Source organism: Phoxinus phoxinus, assembly GCF_949152265.1.
Source record: "Phoxinus phoxinus genome assembly, chromosome: 17".
Classification (NCBI taxonomy): domain Eukaryota; kingdom Metazoa; phylum Chordata; class Actinopteri; order Cypriniformes; family Leuciscidae; genus Phoxinus; species Phoxinus phoxinus.
Genome location: NC_136892.1, coordinates 23,431,621 through 23,451,019, shown reverse-complemented (window position 1 = coordinate 23,451,019; position 19,399 = coordinate 23,431,621). Strand labels below are relative to the sequence as shown.

General features: G+C 36.6%; 3 protein-coding genes across 5 annotated transcripts in view; all 3 read left to right on the top strand.

Moving 5' to 3' along the window:
* The window catches only part of ptpra (protein tyrosine phosphatase receptor type A), a 31,819-nt gene extending 24,271 nt beyond the window's left edge, over positions 1–7,548 (top strand). For both annotated transcript variants that reach the window (XM_079586973.1, XM_079586974.1), the window contains 5 exons: positions 524–658; positions 2,901–3,026; positions 3,136–3,287; positions 4,391–4,526; positions 4,962–7,548. In XM_079586973.1, coding sequence (XP_079443099.1) covers positions 524–658; positions 2,901–3,026; positions 3,136–3,287; positions 4,391–4,526; positions 4,962–5,036 — 624 coding nt within the window. In that variant the 3' untranslated portion in view covers positions 5,037–7,548. The remainder of the gene's footprint in view (positions 1–523; positions 659–2,900; positions 3,027–3,135; positions 3,288–4,390; positions 4,527–4,961) is intronic.
* Positions 7,549–11,111: 3,563 nt separating this feature from the next.
* On the top strand, positions 11,112–13,001 carry gnrh2 (gonadotropin-releasing hormone 2). The gene is made up of 4 exons (XM_079585666.1): positions 11,112–11,248; positions 11,436–11,575; positions 12,724–12,807; positions 12,901–13,001. The coding sequence occupies exons 2-4, from the start codon at positions 11,438–11,440 to the stop codon at positions 12,937–12,939; spliced, it is 261 nt and encodes an 86-aa protein (XP_079441792.1). The 5' UTR covers positions 11,112–11,248; positions 11,436–11,437; the 3' UTR covers positions 12,940–13,001.
* Positions 13,002–14,683: 1,682 nt separating this feature from the next.
* LOC306984367 (beta-1,3-galactosyl-O-glycosyl-glycoprotein beta-1,6-N-acetylglucosaminyltransferase 4-like) lies at positions 14,684–19,175 on the top strand. Of its 2 annotated transcripts, none has more exons than XM_079585664.1 (4): positions 14,684–14,727; positions 15,153–15,220; positions 16,431–16,530; positions 16,621–19,175. In XM_079585664.1, the coding sequence occupies exon 4, from the start codon at positions 16,622–16,624 to the stop codon at positions 17,879–17,881; it is 1,260 nt and encodes a 419-aa protein (XP_079441790.1). In that variant the 5' UTR covers positions 14,684–14,727; positions 15,153–15,220; positions 16,431–16,530; position 16,621; the 3' UTR covers positions 17,882–19,175. The 2 variants fall into 2 exon arrangements, with proteins under 2 accessions (XP_079441790.1, XP_079441791.1); XM_079585665.1 differs by lacking the exon at positions 14,684–14,727 and adding an exon at positions 14,750–14,917.
* Positions 19,176–19,399: the final 224 nt, after the last annotated feature.

The window sequence follows — 19,399 nt, the reverse complement described above, 5'->3', positions numbered from 1 at the left end:
ATGTGGGTCAGTAAGGTTTTTCTTTTTAAAATAATAAAATTAATACTTTTATTTAGCGAGGACACATTAAATTGATCGAGTTTTATACAATTTCTGTTTAATACTAATGCTGTTCTTTTGAACTCCGTTATTCATCAAAGAATCTAAGGATCACGGTTTCCACAAAAACAGTTTTCCGCATTAATTGATCTTGAGCTCCAAAACAGCATATCGGAATGATTTCTGAAGGATCATGTGACTTTGAAGACTGGAGTAATGGCTGATGAAAACTCACCTTTTGCCATTACAGGAATAAATTAAACTTAAATATTAAATATTTCACAATGTAATTGGTTTGCTGTATTTTTTTAATCAAATAAATTCTAGCCTTGGTGAGCATAATTCCTTAAAAACCTTTTAAAATTTTACAACCCCAAACTTTTGAACAGTAGTGTGTATGTATCCATGATTACAGTTGGAAAAATGCCCAATGTATACAAGTGCATGAAGTAGACATACTCTGTGTGTGTGTGTGTGAATGCAGGGTTATCGGCAAAAGGACTCGTACATGTCATGTCAGGGGCCCCTGCAGCACACCATCGAGGACTTCTGGAGAATGATCTGGGAGTGGAGGAGCTGCTCTATTGTTATGCTGACCGAGTTGGAGGAGAGAGGACAGGTAAGATCACCTGCTTCCTGACTTTCTGTGTGTAGCATCTGTGATCATGCTAGCTTTGTGTCTTTTTGTGGTTAAAGATCTGTGCCCGGTTGCATAAAGCACCTTAAAGGGATAGTTCACATTGAAATTAAATTTTGGTATGTTTTAGCTTACCTCAAGTGCATCCAAGATGTAGGTGTCTTTTTTTCCGCAGTAGTTTCAATTTTGATATTTTTAGGTCAAACCGTTTTTGTCTGACAGTCATATCATGCAGGTCTATGGTCACTGTCTCAAAGAGCATACACAGAGTCCAAATTAAAACAATTCCCCATCGTCCAAATTCAACAATTCCCCATCGTAAGTACACATTGATGGCCTAAGACACGAAACGAGCGGTTTGTGTGAGAAAACGAACGGTATTTATATCGTTTTTACCTCTTGTAACACAGCCACGACCAAGTGATCTGAGGGCGCGAGCGCTTCCTTCTGTGTGACGTGTACGCAGACTGGTCCATAGATATATACAAACTAGATGTCGCATTAAAGACGTTCGTTCCAATGAACTGCCGTAGCCAAGGCGACATCTAGTGTATACATCTATGCACCAGTCTGCGCACACGTCACACACCAGGATAAGCTCGCGCCCTCAGATCATTTGGACGTGGCTGTGTTACAAGAGGTAAAAACGATATAAATACCGTTCGTTTTCTCACACAAACCGCTCGTAGGCCATCAATGTGTACTTACGATGGGGAATTGTTGAATTTGGACGATGGGGAATTGTTTTAATTTGGATTCTGTGTATGCTCTTTGAGACAGTGACCATAGACCTGCATGATATGATTGTCAGACAAAAACGGTTTGACCTAAAAATATCAAAATTGAAACTACTGCGGAAAAAAAGACACCTACATCTTGGATGCACTTGAGGTAAGCTAAAACATACCAAAATTTAATTTCAAAGTGAACTATCCCTTTAAATGTGGCACTTAAACCCTCTCCTAAGGGAATGATTTAAGGGTGTTGCATATAATCCCTTAAACCACTTCTCCTAGGTAAGGGAAACGTGGAGAGACCCAGGATTTGCCATAACAAAATTCTATTGCAAGGGCGCCTGCAGGATTTTATCTCACGGTACACACAGAACTACGTTTTTTACTTTACTCCAGTTGCTGAGCGGCTCTGTCCCGGAGCGCGTATTGTTTTCAGAGAAACATAGTCAACAAAAAACGAAGACTCGCTTTCTTTCCAGTCACGTAAATGCTTCACTTGGCGTTGAATGTTTGAACCCAGACCACTACACTACATGTTTATGGAAGTCCATTCACTAAAACATTTTTATATATAAGCCTATAGCACATTATCATATATTCATATCATATCATATATTCTGTAAACAGTATTCTGTTCTATAAACAGTATATACAACAATAAAATAATTAGAGCACAATTTACTTGCCTCAAACAACACTGTTGGTATTATTATAATTAGTTTTATAATTATTGTTGTTGTTACATTTAATTTATTGACACACTTTAATATGTGAATCATATTATCAGAAAACTAAACGTATTTTAGTCTCGTCATTCTTTTATTATGGCTGGTATAAATTTGACCTGCCACAAGATGGCACTGTTTTCAACACTCTTGATGGTTCGAATCTTTTCCCGAAACAAACAGAGAAAAGCTTTAAAAAGTATTTACAGGCTTCATATCTCCATCCCTACTCCTATTATGCCTCTTTGCAAATGTTTCAATTACGTATAGCCGTTTTAGAGAGCGTTTACTCATTTTGTGCCTGGTTTTAAACATTAACTATCTGTAATGTCATTTTTCGTGTGTGGAAAAAGCGTCAATTAAACAAAACCAAACTAGCCAATCATATTTGTTTTCATATATCCCCCACCCATGCACGCCCATGCACACTTTTGACTTTACACACACCTTTATTTTTTCCCATTCTCTCTTGCTTTCTCAGTATGATAGCAGTAAGTTTTCACAGAGAACAACATAACATGGATAGGGACAACAAAAAAGAAAGTGCTTTTTGATGCACAGCAGCCCTGAAGAAAACTAAAGAAACCCTTAAGATCATGCAACACTCTTAAGTTTAAGGGAATCCTAAGGGCGATCTTAAGGGGAAATTACACTTTAACCGGACATTGGGATAGTAACAGAAACATATTGCTAGAAAAAATATATACCATCCCACCTGGTGGGGCATTAAAACCAAAAAATCTCTTTTCCCCCCACTATCCGCAGGAGAAGTGTGCTCAGTATTGGTCTAGTGATGGTGTGATGGTTTGTGGGGACATGTCCATTGAGCTGAAGAGGGAGGAGGAAAGTGAAAGCTACACTGTCAGGGACCTTCTCGTCACCAATAACAGAGTGAGTTCACTTCAGACGATCTCTTGGAACAAAAATGAGTTGTGATTTATGTATGTGTTTTAATTTTATCTCTGTATTTTAATGTTTGCTGTTTTCTCTCTCTCTGCAGGAAAATAAGTCTCGCGCTGTGAGGCAGTTTCATTTCCACGGCTGGCCAGAGGTGGGCATCCCCTCCGACGGGAAGGGCATGATCAACATCATCGCTGCAGTTCAGAAACAGCAGCAGCAGTCTGGAAACCACCCAATCACGGTGCACTGCAGGTAAGACATAAAGCTGAAGCATTTAACTTTGTTTTGTTTTGTTTGTATTAATATACTTGTATATTAATATATATTCAGATTGTAATACATTTGTGTCTTTTTGACCGTAGAGATCTTCTTTTTTTACATTTTCATATTTCTTTTTTAATTTGGTGGCTTTTGGAGAGTAATATTCTACATTCCACTTGCAAACCCTATTTTTACTCTTGTTTGCTGCTTTGTGTGTGTTCATCTTGGACTGCTGAGTTGTAAACTATCTTTCAAAATTTGGGGGTCAGTAAATTGTTTGTCTTACCAAGGTTGCATTTTTTTGGTCAAAATATAGTAGAAAACGTAATATTGTGAAATATTAATATTTTCCATTTTTACAATTTAAATTCATTTCTATTTTAGTATATTTTTTATGTAATTTATTCATGTGAAGGCAAGGCTGAATTTTCATCAGTCGTTACTCATGTGTCTCACATTTACTTCAAAAAATTAATCAAGTTAATTATTTAAAATGAAATCTTTTGTATTATTATAAATGTGATCTTTTACTTTTGATCAATTTAATCCAGCTTTGCTGAATAAAAGTATTAATTTCTTTATCTTTCTTTCTTCTTCTTTCTTTCTTTCTTTCTTTCTTTCTTTCTTTCTTTCTTTCTTTCTTTCTAATTGTAATCTATAACTTGAAAAAACATTTGTGCAGTACTTGTGTGCTCCAAAAGGGAACCCATTAAACAAAAACAGGAAATAAGTTATGTAAAGCATGATTTGTGGTTGTTACAGCAGAACACTACTCGGCTTATTACATCAATAGTTATTCAACCTAACCATAATTTTTCTAGCATGGATAGAGGACCTTTTGGTTGGACATGAATGCCAACTTTAACAGGTCTCACTGGTTTGGCAGCTCAAGTAAGGTTTAGTGGTTTTGTAATGCTGGAAGGCATCCATGGGCGCTTGGTATGATGACTGGGTAATGATGAAACAGAGATGGAGACTGCTGTGTCCAGTGGGATTTCAGGGTCAGGCAATTAAGGAAAGGAACGTAAGAAAGGGACTCATTGATGTCCACAGAGCTGTGTGTAATTGATTTTTGTGATTTTGTGTGTTAACAGTGCCGGCGCCGGGCGCACAGGGACATTCTGTGCTCTGAGCACGGTCCTGGAGCGGGTGAAGGCTGAGGGCATTCTGGACGTTTTTCAGACAGTGAAGAGTTTAAGACTACAGAGACCGCACATGGTGCAGACACTGGTGAGAAAACACACCGCTCACGCTGCAGGTGTTGACCTGCTGAATTTAACTGGGATAGTAAAGTGTAGTTGAGCAATTTTTTTGTTTTTTGTCAGAGGCATAAAAACTACTGCTTCACTATTTGGAGAAACACTCAACTTATGTGGTTTACTGTCACTTTTATAATTATAATTTTTATTTTTGTTATAAATATTTTTTACTAAGATCGAGCAGAAGCCTCAGCCAACCGTTTGCGTCACCAATTGACTGCAAGCTGACCATTGGTCTAATATTACAGCACCTAATTAATAATCATGGTCTATGCTGATAATGTGTGTGTGTTTTTTTTTTTTAGATAGTTCCTACACCCCTTTTATTGTCTGGTTTTGCTTCTAATTCTTTAATCCAAACATCTCAAGTCCCTCTCAACTCATATTTCCCTGCTTTTCCCCACAGGAGCAGTATGAGTTCTGCTACAAAGTGGTCCAGGAATACATTGATGCCTTCTCTGACTACGCCAACTTTAAGTAAAGCCACGTCCACCTGCAGAAAATCGGACAGACTTTCCCAGTCATGCACTCACGTCCACACTTTCACGTAAACAGCTCAATGAGACGGACTGCCAGCGCAAAGCAAAAGGGAATCAAAAAATCCTTTGGCCGGCAAGCACGAGAACACGTTGGCTGCCGAAGTTGGAAAAAAACAAAGAAAACACCATTAGAGATGCCTTCTTGAATATTTTGTAATATTGCTCTTGTTAATAAGGCCCTTACCCATTTCTCTCAGTGTAAATATGCTCTTGTCATTTTTATTTTTATTTTTTTGGTTTTGTTTGTCTGTTTTTTGGTTTTAGAAGCCGTTCTGTTGCGGTTTTTAGAGTGACCTTAATATAGTTTACTGGTATATAAATGCATACATGAATATTTTAAGATGGCGCTATAGAGACAGACGCGAATGAGTGGTAGCAAGATGAGGGTGCTTTTTTTTCACTGGGTGTTTTTACAAGAAAATTCCTTCTTTCTCTGCAGTTGAGTGACTGAAAGCGATTTGAATGGCAGCTCAATCCCACTTTGCTGTTGCTTGTAGCTACGTAACCACAATGCGGCAAAATCGACCAATCGCGGAGCCATTGTAAACGCATGCGTTCGCAGAAAATACTTCACTGTGCTTTTTGATTGGGTTCACTGGAGTGACGGATAACATTTTGAGTGTTTAACAGGAACCTTTTTTGGGGGCGTGTCTAAGAATTGTAAGATGTTTAGACTGTCAAGTGTGTCTTTGTGGTGTCAATTTTGTTGATTTTGCGTGCCAGACCCGACTTGGGTTCTGCCTTGTAGAGGAAGATAAAGGAAACTAAAAAAGACAGAGAAAACTAAACCTTGAGTATTTCGATCAAAGGAAATACAGCTTAACGGACTCTTAACATCATTTTTGTCCCTACTTTGCCTTGAAGTTTTATTCAATACCCCCTCCCCCATCCTCTTTTCTAAAAGCACCTTCTGTGTTTGCGATTGTATCCCAGGAAGTGATGCGTTTTACTTGCCTGGATCTCTGTTGATTGGCCTTAACAACTGTACTTGACAATAAGGGTTCGTAATGTACAGGCAGTTACTTTTCCTTCTTTCAAAGTTAAATGATCCCGCCGGGCCGTCTACTTGCAAGGTACTGGTGCAAATTTAATCCAGAAAGTTCTAGAAGAAATGACACATGATCACCTGATCATCTGTTCCTGCCCATGTAAAGGACTTCGGCCGTTTGTGCAGAAGTCAATGAGCCCTTTCCAGCTCCACTGAGCCAGTTAGATCGATACACTTTCAGTCCGTAGAGCAACTTCAACTACTTGCAAAAAGAACAGGTAGATGGTATAAAAAAGGTCAGTGTAGGATGATTGTCTTTACATTTAGGTCATTTGAACTAGTTATGTGATTAACGCTGAACGTGTAAAGCTGATTGTCAGTGGAAAGAAAGTTATTTTCCAGCGAATGTTTTATGTAGGTCAAGTCCTCGTTCCACACTTCATTGTGTCAGGAAACATAAGTTATATTAAATGTATGTTTTAGCTCCTAAATGTATGTAAACCCAATGGGTGTCGCTCTAAATCACACGCCCGTCAGTCATTCCATATTAACAGGGATCTCGATGGAAACTGTTTATGTTATTTCAGATCCACAATGTTACGGATGAAAGAATTCTGGATCTCTAGTACAGCTTCTAACGGGCTTGATATTCCATGAAATGCTGATGGATTTGCTTGAATATTGTGTGAGTCGACTGTTGCGTTTTTGCTTAAAGTCACACTTACCTTTTCCACATGAGACACTGTGCCAATAGCAGCCTCTCAGGGGCAGGATCCTTCTTCAGAGGTGGGAAAGTGCCTCATCACGTTCCTGTAGCTTCAAGCATATTCCCGCCAGCTCTTTTGTAGCCCGTGTTCTCCCAGTCCCAAAGACGGACATTGTGGTGGCCCATATGGCGTATGATAATCTGTAATGGAACCCAAACTGTTACTTGGATGGTTGCTTTTCTGTGTTTTTGGTGTGTCATATTTTCATGCATTTTTTTTTTCCCCTCCTGGAGGAAGCTCCAGACTTCAGGTTCCAATCCCTCAAAACTTAAGCTCTTAATGTATGGAGAGCAATCTAGATCTTCTGGTCGAGAAGGGAAGCCGCGTGTCTGGAGGCTCACTTCATTCTCCCGTTGAATGTGACATTGAAATGGCCTGCTCAGATAAGAGAATGAAAGAACGAGGAGAACGACTGAAAAATAAAGGATTCTGCTCTCCAAAAAGCCCATTTTGAGGATTTTATCTGAAACTTTTCTGTCTTCGATTGGATCAATTCTAAATTTGAAACCACAGCCTGTTTACGTTCCATGAATCCTAAAATGTTCCCCTTTCTGATTTTTCTTTCCTCTTTATGCACCCCTCTGTACATAATGTAAGGTTATTTATAATTCATTCCTATCTGTTGCCTTGCTTTTATTTTATTTTTTATCTTTCTCACTTTTTTTTAAAGATACTTGTATATTAAACTGTACTGGGACCATTTTGAAATGTATTAGATGTCCCCCCCCCCCCCTCCCCCCCCCCCCCCCTGCTTTTAATTCGGTATTATTATTGTCTTACAAGCTTTTTTTTTTATTTGCATCTTTTTATTCTAGTGTTTTGTTAAATTTGAATATATATGTATATATAATTATATATATGATGCAAATTATATATAATTATATAATGCCAAACGGCCTTTCTAAACAAGATACTGTTCAAACCTAATAAAAGTGCTTGAGATTTTATCTGCTGTGTGTATCTCCAAAACTTTAGAAATATAAAGTTGCCATTTCTGAATATCTACCATTCAAAAGTATAATTTATAAAATAAATTGCAAAATTCTTTGATCAATTGAAAGTTACACTAATATATTAAGCAACACAACTGTTTTCAACATCGATATTAACCCTTTCATGCATAGTGGTCACTACAGTGGACAGCTATAAAAAAAAAAAAAAAGAAGCATTTTCTTGCATATGCATGGCATGGGTTTTGATGGCATAGTTGCGCATAAACCACTACAGCGGACCCTAGTGCATCATCCTATACATTTCCACCAAGTGGCAAGCCGTTGTATGTCGTTCCCCAGTCAGTTGCTCTGGAATATCCATCCATTCCTTCAATCCTAGGAGATTCTTGCAGGTAAAAATAAATAAAAAATTGTATCAAACAATATCTAACGAGTAATATCAGTTATATTTTCCAAGTATTGATTTTAGATTGGGAGGAAATTTTGATTAATAATCTGCCCACTAAATTGATCATCATGCATTACTAGCTATAGTTCAGTTACAATTTATACAATTATTGTGACTTGTTTTTGAAAATACTTCATCTGCAGTAACTTTTGTGACTGTAAATCAATTTGTGTACGTTACTTGTAATGTATTACTGCACTTGCAACATCAAAAAAGTAATGTTTACGTAATGCATGTTAGTTGTAATGCGTTTCTTTACTCCTTACATCCAAAAGTAATCTGATTACGTAATGCACGTTACTTATATTATTGTACTCGTTACATCAAAAAAGTTATGTTTATGCATGTTACTTGTAATGCATTTCTTTACTCCTTACATCAAAAAGTAATCTGATTAAATAATGCACGTTACTTGTAATGCATTACTTTACTCGTAACATCCAAAAGTAATCTGATTATGTAATGCACGTTACTTGTAATGCATTACTTTACTCGTAACATCCAAAAGTAATCTGATTAAATAATGCACGTTACTTGTAATGCATTACTTTAGTCATAACATCAAAAAAGTAATTAATGATGTAATGCATGTTACTTGTAATGCGTTACCCCCAACACAGCTCATTTCAGATTAGATTAAAAACACCTGATCACTAGGTTTTCTATGAGCTAAGGTAGAAATGTGTCCATCTTCAATATAATTAGAATTATGAGCTAATAAGGGTAAATCGACACTCTGTAGGGAACATGAAAAAGAGTTGGGTTTCCACCTTGACAGGTTGTAGCGATCTTTGATGGAATCACATCCTCATGGTCTGATATCAAAGACACATGAAGCTCAATTTGTAAGAAGGTTCAATTGCATTTGCAGTATTTTGCGTTTATATTTTTTTTATATATATATTGTAGTTTTCACATGATTTTATATAATTGTTTAATTAATTGGTTTGTTAAATGCACACAATATTTATGTTATTGCTGTATTGTTTAATACAGCATCTCTTCAGTTAAAACCATAAACGCATACTGTCCACTCAAGTGGACATCTGAAAATCTCAGAAAATGTGTGTAAAAAAAGAGAACATTTCAAATCTTGTTTTTTATGCCCTAAGAGCAATAAAAACACATAGGGAAAATCCGGACCGAGGTTGTCATAATTCATGCATGAAAGGGTTGAGAAGAACGTTTTTCAATCTTTTAATTGGTATATGCATCTCTTATAAACTGCATTTGTAATATCTTGAATCTCGGAGCATGGAAAGACATATTTGAGTCCCGAGGGTAAATTCAGGGAGTGAGTCACGTCACCTGGTGTCACCTTGTCTTCCATCCTTCCTGACCCTTAAGACCTGTTGTCGAACCTGGGATGTGGATGGATTATCCGAGCGGACCCCTGTGCGTGTTTAAACATCGTTTGACAGGAACTCAATCAGAAGTTGAAACTGTGATGAGTCAGTCGTACGGCGTCCGGCACATTCTCTGCTCCGGTCACCTCGAGGGAGACCTCCTCTGTAATTAACACTGCGGTCGGGCTGGAGTGTTTGCACAGTGTTTTTCTCTCTGGGCCAGCGTAGGGTCAGGGGGTCACAAACGACGGATGTGAGGTCACGGTGACCACTCTTTACAGCTTAGAGGAAATTAGCTAGACATTGACTTGTTTAATGAAACATGCTCATCTAGAATGTTTGATATTGGGGTCACTGGAGAACATAAAAGATTTAGAACAAAAACAAATTATTCACAGAATATCGTATGTATGTACAATAAATATCTACAATGATCCAATTTAGACAGCTGATGGCACATTTAATGTCTTAAAAATTGACCATGTCTTAGAGACCAATTCAAAAATCTTGCCGACCCTAAATTTTTGAAAAGTTAATGTTTTTTTTCCCTTTCTTTTTGCATGATCTTTGTATATATGTGACCCTGGACCACAAACCCAGTCATAAGTCGCACGGGTATATTTGTGGCAGTAGCCAACAATACATTGTATGGGTCAAAATGATAGATTTTTCTTTTATGCCAAAAATCATTAGGCTATTAAGTAAAGATCATGTTCCATGAAGATATTTTTGTACATTTCCTACCATAAATATATTAAACATTTATTTTTGTGAGTGAATGCAGCACAATCACGAACATGAATAGACAACTTTAAAGGCGATTTTCTCAATGTTTAGATTTTTTTTGCACCCTCAGATTTCAGATGTTCAAATAGTTGTATCACGGCTAAATATTGTCCTAACCTAACAAACCACATCAAAGGAATGCTTATTTATTCAGCGTATTCGTGATGTATAAATCTCAATTTCAAAAAATTGACCCATGTGATTGTGGTCCAGGGTCACATATAATTAAATAAAATTAATAGAGTCAATTCCTTTTCAAAAAATCCTAAATTAATATACAATAGCCCTAATATACAGTGATTCGATAAATTAAAAATATAAAACAAATAGAATAATTTCCCTAGTGCTTAGACATTTTTAATTAGCACTTCTGCACTTGGTCGTGACACTTTAAAAAAAAACTGCTGGATAGCGTCAAATTTACGCAGGTGTGATGTAGTTGCATAATGTTGGGTGTAACTCATGTGTACATTGATGTGTGTTTAATATATATATATATTTTGTGTGAGATAGGGGACGCTGGGGTCAACAGTGTTTGAAGATGATAATTGGCATTGAGCTCATCTTCCACATTCTCTCCTCCCAATGGAACCACGACGAGCAACGTGTTTGAGGACTAGGGAGGTCAGAGTGTGTGTGAGTGTGTTTTTACACAGGGAGGGGAGATCTGGTGTGGAACATAAATTGTGAGGAGGAAGAGGAGGAAGAAGGTTCCAGTTGCAGGCGTATCTCAGAAGCTCTGTGATTGAACAGAACCGCTCACTTGAGGGAACGCAGACCACATCAAGTTCACCAAGACCAGGACTTCACAGTAGAGGAACTACCAGAGAAGACACTTCAAGAGAAGACGTGCCAATAGATAAAAGGTAAGAACAGTGTTTCAATTTGTTTAGTTGTGATTGAAAAATTGATTTTGTTGTTGATATCGATGTATTGACAGTAATTCGGAGTAATTCATTGTGCTTTGTTGTCATGTTGTCTAGAGCTTTTACGTCATTCCCTGATTGACTGTTAAATGTGTCAGTGCAGTCATTGCTCACTCTCTTCCCTCAGTTATGGTGCACATCTGCAGGCTGCTTGTGCTGATGGGGATGTTGCTGTGTCTAAGTGCCCAGTTTGCCAGCTCTCAGCACTGGTCTCATGGCTGGTACCCTGGAGGAAAGCGAGAGATAGACATTTACGATACATCAGAGGTGTGTGGATATTACTAAAGAAAGTACAAGTCAGTTAGAAGAGCGTGGTCTTGTTGTGATGTGGCACACAACGTCAAATTCTTCATTGTTTATAATGAAAAATGATTAGTTGACTGATTGGTTATCATGTGATAAGTTGCTTTTTACATACTGTGAGGAGTTAGATTTAAAAGGGGGGAAAATATAAATTTTTAGTTCATTCATTAAAATACAATTTGTTACAAAATGACATTTAAAATTATATATTTTATTTTAAGTAATTTACTGTAAAGTGTTTTTACATTTTTTTAAGTAAAAATATTGATTGTTATTATATAATTTACACTAAAGATCTATATCATACATGTTTTTTTAATCAACATTTATTTTTACAGTGAAACAAAACAGTAATATTGTGAAACATTATTAAAAGTAAAATAATGTTTTTTTCCATTTGAACATATTTTAATATGCAGTTTATTTATGTGATGGCGAATCTGTCTTCAGTCGCCAGTGTCACATGATTCTCCAGAAATCATTCTAATAGGGTTTATTTGCTGCTCAAGAAACATTTTATATTATCAATGTTGAAAACAGTTATGAGGCCTAATATTCTTTTTCTGGAGAATCATGTGACACTGGCGTACCATAAAACCTTAAAACCATAAAACCATAAAACCTTATTGTAAATTGTTACCCATTTACTATAAGGTTTTATGGTTTTAGATTTGATGTATTAACTAACATGAACTAACTGAGCAATACATTTGTTGTATTGTTAATCTTTGTTAACGTTAGTTAATAAAAAATACAGCTGTTCATTGTTAGTTCATGTTAGTTCACAGTGCATTAACTAATCTTAACAAATAGGCTAAAACTTTTTAATAATTTTAATAATGTATTAGTAAATGTTGAAATTAACATTCATAAATGCTGTAGATGTGCAGTTCATTATTAGTTCATAATAAGTTAACTAATGAAACCTTATTGTAAAGTGTTACCAATGAATGTTTATTGCCTTATTTTAGTGTCACGTGTCTTACCCTGATGGGATTTAGTGTTTGTGTGGAAGCACTGTTTTTACATGTTTATTAGCCTTTGTTTAAGGAAATACATATTTTGATGAACTTTAAGCCAACACGTTGCCTTCTATTCTACTTTAAAATCAGGTTTCAGAGGAAATTAAACTCTGTGAGGCAGGGAAGTGCAGTTACCTAAGACCCCAGGGAAGAAACATTCTGAAGACAATACTGGTGGGTATACAGCTCTCGTTTTGCATAAGACATGACAGAATATATTGAGTATTTCTCTAAGACATGACTAACTTGTTTCAATGGCTTTAACAGCTGGATGCCCTCATACGAGATTTCCAAAAGAGAAAGTGACACCAAGATGACTCATCAGCTCTTGTCCAAAGAAACAAGCTTTCCAGCAAACACATTAGACCTGCGTTACATCCAAATGAATATAAATATCAATTTTTTTCTGTGATTTTTTTTTTCTGTTCTACATTTTGTTCTGTTTGTAAGTAAACCTACTGCCTGCAGCATTATGTAACCATTTGCAGCAGTTCCTACAATAAAGGCTTTATTTTGGTATTTTGTTTTAATTGTTCAGTGTCTTTTTTGTATTCTAGGTACGTTCACAGAATTTGCACAAGACAAGTGAGAAATTGTTTCTAAACAACTGTATGTGTGTTGTGTTGTATAGGCTATATCAAAAAACAATTGTTATCAACTGCAAAAAAGAGGCAAACATCTTTATTTATTTAGGGAAATAATGTTTATTACAGTTAGCAAATGAATATATATGTTTTATTTTATTATATTATAAAATATGTTACATTATATATTATATTATATTATATATCTAAATATATAAAAAGTTAAAGTATATATATATATATATATATATATATATATATATATATATATATATATACACACAAAATATATTTCGTTTGATTCGGCAATATTTTTGTTTAGCCACCAGATGGCGAAAATACTTATCCAAATGTATTAGGCCCACGAATAATCAAGTTAATATTGACATTCTTGTTAAAACTAAAAGCAATGTCATGCAAGCCAAATGATAATTATGTAATAAAGCATGTGCTATCAAATGAAAATGCAAGATCAGTTGATGGCTCTTTTGGTAGGCTACATTATACACATCCCACTCAAATACCATCTTGCCATCAGATTTTACAGTAGAAAGGAAATTACCAAGACAATATAAAATCATGATTTCTAAATAAACACATCTCTTGACACTGGTATGCGGAGAGCATGTAAGGAGCGCATGTAAGGCGCAGGTAAGGACCCAACCAATCAATTGTCAGTGTGTTTTTATTGACACACACACACACACACACACACACACACACACACACACACACACACACACACACACACACACACACACACACAGTGGTTTGTGATATACAAGCCCCACATACACAATAGCAATGTGCTGTATGTTCTCTTCTAATCCAAAAATCAGCATTGAACATGATTTAGACAAAGGCATAGCCTATTATTCATGTGAGGTTGTACATAAATAATTTTGTTTGTTTAGCCGTGTGTGTGTGTGTGTGTGTGTGTGTGTGTGTGTGTGTGTGTGTGTGTGTGTGTGTGTGTGTGTGTGTGTGTGTGTGTGTGTGTGTGTGTGTGTGTGTGTGTGTGTGTGTGTGTGTGTGTGTGTGTGTGTCAATAAAAACACAACTACTAACAATGAGGATGAAGTTGGTCTACTCACAGTAGGCTATTTCCCTCTTATTTATTATGTAAATTGATATTATTTCCGCCATTTGGGCCATAACATGTTACATGGTTTAACATCCTATGTGTTTAATCCAAATACATTGTCCCACTGCCACCAGATGTAAAGTAATACATCAACAACAAAGGTACAATAAAGTAAAACAAACAAAAAATAATAAGCTAGAGATACTTGTGTATCCCCCTACATTTTTTTGTCACACATGTTAATGAAGTAGGCCATGTGTGGTTAATCAAGTCGGCTACAGTAAGGAACGTGAAAACAATCCCACTCGGCATGAACTGCTCGAACATCACTTTTTATGTATCATATATTAACTCCGTCATAAGCAAAAACAGATGTGTGATAGTCATTTGATAGCTTGCATTATTGCTATAGTTCTTGCGAAAGAGGTGAGTTAAGGCACAATTTTATTGGCTGGATACCAGCTTATTGAATGCAGTTTATAGATAAGTGTATATTCTAAATGCCTACATCTTTGGGCAAAACGTATCAAAGATAAATGTTGTTTCTTTATAATATCAACGTCATGTCTTCATATGGCAATCGACTTTTCTGAACTCAGTGTATCTCATCGTTCGGGTATGTATTGCTCCATGTCGGGGAGTGTTTAAAATAGATTTGAAAAAGGGAAGCAGTGTGTGTCAGCCAGCATGCACGCACATACAAGGCATGCACTTAGGCTACTTTTCTCTGGGCTGCACTGTCTTGGATTTATGTAGCCTAAATCCTTTGTTAAGTTTGTCATATCTGTCGATGTGGAATTAACATTTTATTATTAATAGTAGGCTAGTATTTTCTTTTTCTTTTTTACCAGTTCTCCAATAGGCTACAGCTCCAGAATCTCATTTCCATGTTTGCGGAGGACGTCGATGTAACTGCATAGTAAGTTTCACTAATGTTATATATCCGCTTACACGTTTCTGTAGAACACTATAACGTTTCGTAGCCTAAAAAACATGTGCAGGGCTATTATTAAGCATTTGTAAATAACTACACTCATTTGCAAAAATAAAAAACATGTGAAAAAAACAAAATGATATTCAAATTTACTTGGCTCTCTACTTTATCTCCAATTGCATTTATAACCTTGAGATTTCGATCAAATATAGCCTATATTAGGCTACATATAGCCTACAGTGGTTTACTTCAAACGGGCTGTTGTGTTGCCGTTGGAGACCAGCAAATATAATTATATGCTTCAACGAGGTAATTAAAAGCCACATGAAACTACTAAAGTTATAAGTTGGACTGGGTCACTTCAGATACTGTGAACGTGTGTTGTGCGCGCGCGAGAGAATAAACGTGTTCTCGTATAGTTCTGCACGAACATTATTTAAAAAAAAAAAAAAAATCCTGTCAGAATAGCACTCACCTTCATGACCAAGCGTTTCTTCCGGGCAACACCAAAGGCGTTGTTTCTCGATATGCCTTCTTTTGGACTTGTTGTGAGACGTCATCAGTGTTGCCCAAGAACTGTTCCAACTCAAAGTTCACACCTGACCTGTCATAATCTTTATTTGCTCTAAAAGGACTCCACAGAAAGTCATAGGGGTTGAACAACGTGAGGCGTGGGAAACGATGCCTTTCTTTGCGATGCAACGATACCGACCTAAACTAAACTCAACACCGAGTATTTACTGACAACAAATTATAAAACCGCACTCGAACGAGATGGATTCTCACAAGCTCTGGATGGAAGAATGTGTGGTATCCTAAAACGAGTTAACGTTAAATAATAACACACTCTTTATAACAATTTATTACAGCTTTCATAGCTGGCTAATTAATTGATACTGTTAATCTCTTTTTTTTTTTTTTTTTTTACAACATAATAGCTTATGTCTGGTTGTGTGGATGACACAAAAAAAAACAGTTAGTAGCCTTTATTTCTTCTGTGCCAACAAAATAGTTACAAACGCAGTCTAAGCAATTCACAGACTAAAAGCCGGCCTGGAACAACGTTGTAGCTTAGTCGAGTGGGTCACCAAAATATAAACAGCATGTTAATCCATTCAACCTGCATATCAATCATTCTGGAAAATTGGAAGACTTGAAGCTTAAGCCATTTTTTATTCTCTTTTTATGGCAATAGGTGGCACTGCTCATGCTCACCAAACCCATGGTCATGTTCGCTCAGAGGATATTTCCAATGCTGAGCAAGTTTCATCTTAATACCTCAAAGCATTGTAAAGGTATGACCACACTTCCTATAGCATACACAACATCAAATTTATTACAGTTCCATGAATTTTACTAACATAGGCTTTCATTTCTCTCTACAGAATGAGAAGTTTTTGGTTTCACCTCAAACTGAGAACTGCCATATTTATCTTTTTAACACTGGCAGTTATTACATGTTTTTTTACGATCACTTTTTCAATAGTAAATAAAGGCGGAGGACAGAGAGTGTTTGAGAGGCAAAGGCTGACAGTACAACATGGCATTAATTGCACAGCAATATATGAAATGGAACCAGTGGAATTGGGCAAAACTTTAGCCATCCGCAAGCAAAAAACCTACGAATCAGCAACTGACCAGACTATCGCTGAGGCCACCTCTGGTTGTGATCAGTTTGCAACTGATATGGGCTATGATGCGATTCAAGGCACTGAATTTGAGCGTGAATTTCCTCTTGCTTACTCTTTCGTTGTTCACAAGGATGCAGCTCTTGTGGAGCGGATGCTCAGGGCCATTTATATGCCGCATAACATATATTGCATACATTATGATCTGAAGTCCTCAGCTGACTTTATTTCAGCAATGAAAGGTCTGGCCCGCTGCATCCCCAACGTCTTCATTGCCTCTAAACTGGAGATTGTGCAATATGCAGGCATCTCACGACTCAAAGCGGATCTGAATTGCCTGTCTGACCTGCTAGATTCTGAGGTAAAGTGGAAGTATGTCATCAACCTGTGCGGTCAGGACTTTCCACTGCGGACAAACGCTGAGCTGGTGTCGGATCTGAAGGAGCTGAAAGGCAGGAACATGGTGGAGAGCAAGCGGCCTGAAGGAAAGGAAGGGCGCTGGAGTGTTCATCATATCCTGAAAAATAACAAATCCGAGTACTATGAAACGCCTGTTTCCACTTCTGAGGAGAAATCTCCACCACCTTACAACATCGAAATGTTTGTGGGCAGCGCATACTTTACTCTCTCAAGGGAATTTGTGGTTTTTGTTCACTGGAGTTTCCTAGCCAGGGATTTCTTGGCTTGGTCTGAGGACACATACTCACCTGACGAACATTTCTGGGCGACTTTAATTCGTGTGCCTGGAGTACCAGGTGAGGTGCCAAGATCTGATCCTGAGATCTCAGAACTGATCAGTAAAACTCGCCTAGTGAAGTGGTCCTATTTAGAAGAGAATCTTTACCCACCGTGCACTGGAGAGTATGTGCGAGCAGTGTGTATTTATGGTGCTGCTGAGCTCAGATGGCTCCTAAACTACGGCCACTGGTTTGCTAATAAAGTAGATCCAAAAGTGGATCCTGTTCTTATGGAATGTTTAGAAGAGATACTTTTAGAAAAGCGTCCACAACTGCAGTAAAATTATTTATATATTTTTGAGACTTTTGAATTGGTGAAAAAAAATTGATGTATTGTGATTTTGGGAAAATGACTTAGTTACTTTGAGTATGAAGTATACTTTGAAAATGCACTTTTAATTGTGTTGTAAATTTCTGTATGGTTATTAGCACTTCTTTGCCAACAATAATTTTAGGGTTTGATGCCAGTACTCTTTTAGGTGAACACTTGTTCTATTGTTTATGAGACATGTGACATGTCATTAACATAATGAGACAAAATGTGAATTTTATTAGAGCAAAGTAAAGGAGCACATATACATTTACCCAGTTCATAATTTTTTTTTTGAAAAGTAAAGGAGCACACACTTAATAATTGTTGACAAAAAAGATCTCTCTGAGCAAAAGTTTTAAACACAATTACAGAATCAAAATCAAACTCACTGGATCGTCCATGTCCTTATCAAGTTCAAGATAGATAGATCAAGTTTGAGATAGATAGATAGAGAGATAGATAGCAAACTGCATGTTGACTCGGAGAAGCGTATGCAATAATCACCAGGAATTCATTTGTATGTGCTGTCTGGGTTGGTTTTGCATATGATTCACAGAAGGACTCATGCAAATGATGAAAACAACCACAAAAAGAAATTAGAGCTAGACAAATTTTGCGTGTTGCAATTTCTCATCTTGCGGTTTTGAAAGCTTGTGATCTGGCATATTCTACTGGGACCCCAGCGATCCATTCACCTAATATAAATAGCTCTTCAACATTCAGAAAATGTGCTTGACTATCATTTGATGAATAACTGCTGCCATGATCAACAGAAAATGTTTCTTTATGCATTTGGTCAAGCTAGATTCTAGATGGTTAGTGAAAAAAAGTTTTTTTTGTGCTGAAATCACATGCAAAACTGGTGCATGTCTTGTGAATTCCCCCCTGATCATTAGACTATTTTTGCTGATATTAACAGAAAGTAAATGCTAAAGAATTTCCTTTGGTAAAATAAAAGCTTGCTCGTTATTTTCACTTCCAGATGCATATTTCTTTGTACAGTTTGTACCGTATACATTTTTTGCACAGTGGGTGTATAATCCCTTAACTTACATTTTTTAATTCCTTTTAGGGATGCACGATATATCAGCCACTATATCGGTATTGGCCAATGAGAAAACTTGTCTGATATATTAAAGCTGATAAATAATGGATTATTTCCTTCAGCTGAGACACTTCAGATGCATGCACTATTAGCCAGATAGTTTTGAACTATTTGAAATATGAATGGAATCATTTAAAAAAGGAAAATGCAGTTAAGTGCAACATGTCAAGCAAGTATGGGCTAAGGCTACATAAAATGATAATGAGAACATCATAATTGTGTGCTTGGGGCATGGATTTAATGGTGAGATTTTTGTTTTTGTAATCAGGCTCTCAGAAATTTAGATTTATTGGCCAATATATTAGTTATCTGCTTTCAAATATAAAGAATTATCGTTATGATCAAAATTTTCATGGTGCCCTAATTCATTTAAAGGGCTAT